The sequence below is a fragment of the Opisthorchis viverrini genome, assembly GCF_000715545.1.
Source record: "Opisthorchis viverrini unplaced genomic scaffold opera_v5_71, whole genome shotgun sequence".
Lineage (NCBI taxonomy): Eukaryota > Metazoa > Platyhelminthes > Trematoda > Opisthorchiida > Opisthorchiidae > Opisthorchis > Opisthorchis viverrini.
Genome location: NW_008751727.1, coordinates 556435 through 563266, shown reverse-complemented (window position 1 = coordinate 563266; position 6832 = coordinate 556435). Strand labels below are relative to the sequence as shown.

The 6832-nt window shown below is 45.3% G+C and overlaps 1 protein-coding gene across 1 annotated transcript in view; it reads right to left on the bottom strand.

The window, feature by feature from the left end:
• Positions 1-53: 53 nt before the first annotated feature.
• Positions 54-6832, bottom strand: part of T265_13488 (hypothetical protein) — a gene marked incomplete at both ends in the record, with an annotated part of 60061 nt that continues 53282 nt past the window's right edge. The window contains 3 exons of the mRNA XM_009169103.1: positions 54-829; positions 2402-2543; positions 3985-4200. Coding sequence (XP_009167367.1) covers positions 672-829; positions 2402-2543; positions 3985-4200 — 516 coding nt within the window. The remainder of the gene's footprint in view (positions 830-2401; positions 2544-3984; positions 4201-6832) is intronic.

Genomic DNA, 6832 nt, shown 5'->3' with positions numbered 1-6832 from the left:
CTGGATGCGCCATTGGCAACCGGCATTTGGCCAAAACTGGGTCACGATTGGCCGTTGGGTCCAGATTTCTGACCAATCAGATCTCGCCTTGATGCCGGACCGGTAAGCGTCCCGAATTCTGGGCCAACCTCGAGCGGGCCAGGCTTATCGACCGTAGCAGCGCCTAAAGACGTGCGGTATAGTAGGATCCGTGTGGATTCCTGCCTAACACCAGGTGACAGCAGCACGCAGTTATCGGAAATGTTTAATTCACAAAAACGAGTATCTGGATGACGGACAGCAAGGTATGTAAAGCGCACAAAAATGTACACCGAAGGACGTCGTAAACCAAGTTATCACGTTGACGTATAGAGATACATCCCCAAAAGATACAAGTGACGCAATAATGAGGGTGGGGGGGGGGCAGGAACGCACCGGTGCGTCAAAATCGGGCAAGCCAGACGTGTGTGTGTGCATATGGAGATAAGAAACAAAAGAGATGAATGTGAAAGATACGGTAGAACAGGCGCATAAGTTGCTTGGCCATAGGTACAGATTGATGTGCACCGTTATGTTATGCGGACCTTCAGCGAACCGAAAGGTCTTGTGCTGAACGGAGAGCATCGGAGCATAGTAAATTTAGAAGTAGTTGATGGATCATCAAAACCGGGAAGATCACAGATTTCGGTAGACTACACCATGCTCTCACCGAATTTCGAATACCTGCCACGACATCGTGAGTGACAAGTGACCCACGGTTTGAACACGTTCCAGCGGGGTGTTCGGAAAAATTTTCGGATCTCGGAAACCACAAACACGGTAGAACTGAGACATACGAGGAGCAGCAGATCTACATGGGTGGACACGGACATGGGAGGAATGGATTGAGAAAAAAACAATCGAAAAAAGCGGCTCTATCCAAATTAGACATTTAAGTGCTGTTTTCCGATAGACCGCAAATAAATTTGAAATAAATTTCAAATAAATTGAAATATCCAGTAAGCTATAACAAGTTCTTGCGTAAAACCGTGGTCGCAAGAGATGCAACGGCGGTACCATTGAAACTGGAGATTGGTTTTTCAAAGTTGTACTTGATGGACTCAAGTAAATCAAGTGCCCTGGAGGATAACATGGACGCAGTGAGCTCGGGATTGCCGCTGCTCTACTCAGGGAATAAGTCATCTCCATTTCAAAGTCAAAACAAAAGGCAAACGAAGTTATCAGAAGGTTCAGTTCGAGATGCCACGTCGCTAATGGCCGTCCCTCTAGCTGGAAGCTAGAGAGGATCGCAACAACTCGAACCGCTTTGTGTATTTAATTTAGGCCAAAGGGAAGTCAATTGGTTGGCTGGTTTCAATGGAGGATGAGTACCCTTGTCAGATGCGTATTTTCCATTGGATATCTTGAGAACGTGTGTCGTTTTACGACACGGGGACGTGGAAAACGCTTTCCAACAGTAGTTGCTACATTATTGGCGGCTGGGTCTAGTACTCACAAGCGCCTAGGTCAGATTAACGATGTCAGGACTAATGAGAACAGGACGTCTAGGATACGATAGGGTTTTACACTGAGGTCACCAAATGTGAAGAAACATACTGGCAAACAAACCACATTTATTAGTTTGGTTCCTCGAACCAATCCTATCTTTTGTCAGTGGTTCAAACAGCAACAAAGGGTCGTGGGGGTCCTTTTAGCCTGCTGTCTGAATTGCGAATGATTTCACAGTCCCAACACGTGTTTATAGCGTTCGGATGAGTGACTAATGTGTAAAGATTTCAGAGGTGTTGGCCTACGGCTCAGGATTTGATTACTGTGGTTTATTTCAAAGATATTGGGTCAAAAAACCGTACTTGTGTGCATTATCAGTCTATCGTGGAGTCAGTATTTCCGTAGAGAATCGGAATATAATCAGAACGCCATCAGAACCATCTCTCCGTGAGAAATTTTCACTACGGGATGTACCAAAGAGACTATAACTTAAAAAATCTGGGAATCAGAGAATAAGTGCGCTCTAAAGAGGTACGGATGAGTGAAGGTTTCGCTCCTTCAGGGGACTATTTAGTTCACACTGAATCAGAACAAATAAACCTGCCCAGGTGTGTCATTTCTTCAGTGCATATCTACGATGCAGCCGGGAGGAAGCAAGAGACGGAGAGTCCACAGGATTGCGATGTTTGGATACACTGAGAAGAGCAGTGAAATCTTCACTAGCGAAATACCTGTAGGACTGAACTGGACTTTGAACTGGACTTCACCCTCACCAATTTGAAAGTGAATTACTGTATGTATGTCCAACAATTGAGACAAAATCTGCGTTTTCTTGAGCAAAGGTCCCCGAATTCCTACGTAGCGGTAGTTAGCCATAGTGCGACATGACATTATTTACCAATTTGTTGGCAATTTGGCTCCAAATAGCACCTACCGGAGACCGAGAGCGATTCCGTTTGGAACACTTTCTGTAACGGAGGGAAGTAGATGACCAGTAGCTGCCCAAACAGTGACAAGGAGACAGCGATAAGGAACATCCGATTCGTGGTGAAACCAAGCGAAAAAATCGATTTCTTCTGCGGGGTATAATGGCGAAAAGAATGAGGTGTGAGGTGTCGACATCATGGAAGCAGTAATATGCGAACATTCATTCAGTGAAGGTCATATTATTCCGAACTGTTTTGTTCACCGTTAAACAAAAGAGCGTGTCCCGGAAGGAAATAAACAGTGTTATCTATATCGAACTATTGAAAACAGGCAGACAGAAATAATAGGCCATTCTGCATAGAAAGTCATTCCCCCACAGAGCTGACTCAGGAAACATGCTGAAAGCTGGCTTCCAGAAGAATAAGGAGTCGGTTGACGCAAGGCGGTACGAAAGAAGCAGTAGTTTAGCCGTACTTGTGGCCAAAATGTGATCACCGACTTCTACAAAAAGTTTTCTCTAGGTTTATTCAAGTAGAATGCTGAATACCCTGTTCATCCCTCTTGTTTATTAGACCGATAGGACGATTTGAGCGATGCTGCAGGTACACCGTTTCAGGAACGTATACAGGAAAACAGACTGTCATGGCTTGGTCATGTGCTGCGTTTGCCAAGTTATCACTACCGGAGAGGAGTCTATGTGTCCGTGGTGAAATCATAGTGACGTAAAATAGGATATGGACTATGCAGAAAGGGGAGTAACCAGATCTATTCTGCACTTTGCTACCGATGCAGCGAGCGAGTGCCACTGACGTTCGCGCTCATGGTTTCTGACCCGACTGTCACTCGACTATTGGTGGTTTGGGGGCCCTGAATGATCACACGAAAAAAAAGCGCTTAAGACCAGTATCGCTGTGCACCCTTCCGTGTAAATCGGCTTTTCCTCTACTGAATAAAACTGTATTTCAAACCTGATGCTGCTGTCAATAACGCCGACAACCCGGAAACAAAGAGGCTACAGCGTTCAGCGATAAGACGAATGCATGACTTCGAGAAAACACGCAGTCGGAATCTATCCCACAGATTCATGGCATGGCAAAACCCGAGAAAGGTTTCATCTTGTCATGATATCCTAGCTAGCCGGCTAGCTGTACTATTCGGCCTAATCTTGGGATGAACTAAGTCGAACCACAGTTTCCATCATCTCATACGTTTTCCAATCACTCAAAAGTAAGCCAAAGACCTCAGTTAAATGAGGAAGTGGCTCCATCACAGATCAAGCGATACGCTCAGGAATAGTTAAACTTTGGTGGAAATATTTAAAACTTCTATAGTAAGCAGTCTCACTCTCCCGATGATGCATCAACCAGTAGTATAATACCAGAGAGCACTCTGGAAGCTATGGCCACTAGACTGATGCCTCAGTGGTTTCCAAACAATGTTCCTGCACCCTTTTTGATACAAGAATAACGGCCGTGGCGAACCATTCTTTCAGTATCCTGTCTCTGTTCCAGACATTTTACAGTAAGACCATCAGACTAGCTATTGGAAGAAGTGAAAGAAACCATGAGCACAGTCAGAAGATAAACCTACCTGAGAACGAAAACTGAGCGCGTTGAACATGTCGAACAAGACGAAACATGTGAAAGTCATGGTTGTGTCTCGAGGAGTCACGTGATTGTCTGCGAGCTCCAGCCAGAATATACCGAAAGTGCCTATCAGAATGGTACTCGCAGCGAACAGGACATTCGTCATCAGTTGGCGGTCCAGAATAGGGTCTTGCGACCTTCGAGGTGGTTGCTTGATTACCTGCAAAAACGAACAACTAAGTTAGGACGGTGGACAGTGTGTGCATATGCCTCAAAAATTGTGGCAAACCCTTCCATTCCACAGCACAATGAAAATAAACAGAAGGCAACATACTGAACCAGAAAAACTGAACCAAGTGCTTATGTACTAATAATGGTGGTAACAATACTAATATAAGTATTGAACAAGGAGAAGTAACCCACTAAAACTGTTGTGTTTGTGTGGAAGCAATTGGGAGGGTGACAGAAGGTCGTTCGCATCAGCATACATGGTTGACAGTCAAGCAGTCGACGACATTCCGCACTGTAACCCATAGAACAATACTCTTAGACGATCGTGAAACTCGTTCGAATACGCAATAGTGTCTCCCAAGATTGCGATACTGTTTTCTCTCGCTCTTGTTCCTCCATACGGATGCACGATCGTGGTAACTCACTATGTGGCGTTCAGCCGTAGCATCCTTCCGGTGCCTAACTGCCATGCCACCCGAAGGTTGCACAAGGGCTGGGATACTGCCAGGTTGCCCAGGCCTAGACAGGGGAAGTCGAGAGGCAGAGGTCGGGTTCGAACCACAGACCTTGCGGTCAGTAAATTCGCGCTCTAACCACTTGAGCCATCTCACTATGTAGCGTTGAGATGAAGTTTAAGAGCGTAAAAACCATAAGTCAGACAGAGCTTGGGAGACGACTGAAACATAACGGACTGACCAATGTAACCGGCATTTTGGTCCACAGCGAAACCGTTGCTGAGACATTACTAACCGATCTACTTTTACGCCGCTAAACGTAACTGGAGTAGGTGTGTCGTGCGCCAGTGCCAAGAGGCCAATAAATAAAGTGAACAGGTGCCACGAGGAAGAAGCTGATCGCACAGTCTATTATTGCGTGTAGGTACGGCCGAACAAGCAGTTTGTCAAATTAGTTGATGTGGATTACACCCATAAGATACAAAAACGAATGAAGTAAAATTTTGCGGGGAAACGGCATATAAATCGATGTGCACAACCATCGCATACGTTGCGGTTCCCTCTAACAATCGCTTTGGACAAATCACTATGCAACTATCAAACAAAGATTTCAATCGAGATTTCATCCTGTAGATGAAGACAACCTATGCTGAGAAACCGAGAAGCACTGCGCAGCTCTTTCATCCTTACTTGGAACTAGTGGCAGTACACATCTCACAGTGGTTCGAACTTGCAACCTTCCGGCTGGCAGTTGAAGGTTAAACATTTCGACCACGAGCGGTGTGACTAACTTATTCACAGGCATGATACAGAGCCACTCGCCCTTCATTCATAGGATTCACGCCACGTGATCGCATGTTGATTGCCTGCTCGATTAGTCTTTTTACCAACAAATTTGTTGGAATTCCATGAAGCGCAGAGTTATCCGAGAAAACAGCGATTATCAGGCCAAATTCTAGGTGTTTCAGTTCTTTCGACGGATCGAACTGGACAACGTTAAAAACGAAGAACAGCCGTGTGTCAGTCAGGTGAGGAAAACTGTTTGGTGCATCAGGATTCACGTGAACTCTAACCACCAGATTTTTTTGGAAAGCAATCCAAATGAAGTTCCCAAAAACGATCGGAACAAAGACGGAAAATATCTGAAGGTACTTTGTTGCTCAGCGTCTACTTCTAAGTAATGCCGGGATACTGAAACGTGAAAAGAGTTGTGCCAGTTCGACAACAGTACCTCATGGAGAAAGTCAAAGGTCTCATTATGGTTTGCAACAGCATTTCAGAGTGTTGTAGTAACGGTATTTTCCTCAGCTCAGTTCTCGGTCTCGTCAAAACAACCACCAAAGATGCACAAGGTCTAGTAATGCCCCAAACGAAGTCAAGAACAGTTGTACAGCGCTTCGTACATATAGCGTAAGCGGTTATAGCTTTCTGGAAGCTCTGACGCGTTCTGGATGCGGCATTGGCAACCGGCATTTGGCCAATACTGGGTCATGATTGGCCGTTGGGTCCAGATTTCTGACCAATCAGATCTCGTCTTGATGCCGGACCGGCAAGTGTCTCGAATTCTTGGCCAATCTCGTGCGGGTCAGGCTTACACGCCGTAGCAGCGCCTAAAAACGTGCGGTAAAGCGGGATCCGTGTGGAATTCTGCCTAATAAGTGTGCACCCTCAGTGTTTAAGGGAGTTGGTCACGATACATCTTAATGTCGTACTTCATTTTGTTGAAATTTCGCGCTCGTCAAAAACCACGAAAATGATTGTTAGACTAATCTGTTCATTTCTAACCTTACCAAATGTTTATTAGAACGGGCAACGCAAATACCGTGCTCTTCGTCGAGTTCACCGCATGAACCAATGGAAAGGAAAATGCGGTGCTGTAATGAATAAAGGCGTGAATACTAATTGATCACGTGATTTTGTCAGATCTGGCCAAGCCAGCATAGTTGCAACAGGGGATATCAAACCTTGCTGCAAATCAGTGGTTACGCGGAGTGGTTTGATGAGATACGATTGAACTAAATCACGTACTATTCTGTCGGGACATTGCCACAACACAGATAGTTAAAATCGTTTGAGAGTCCTGTTGATTCCGTGCCCCATGTAGGAATGCTTTGAAAGATGAAATTGCGGCGAAGACGCCTCGAATTGAAATTGCCGAAGCCTCAA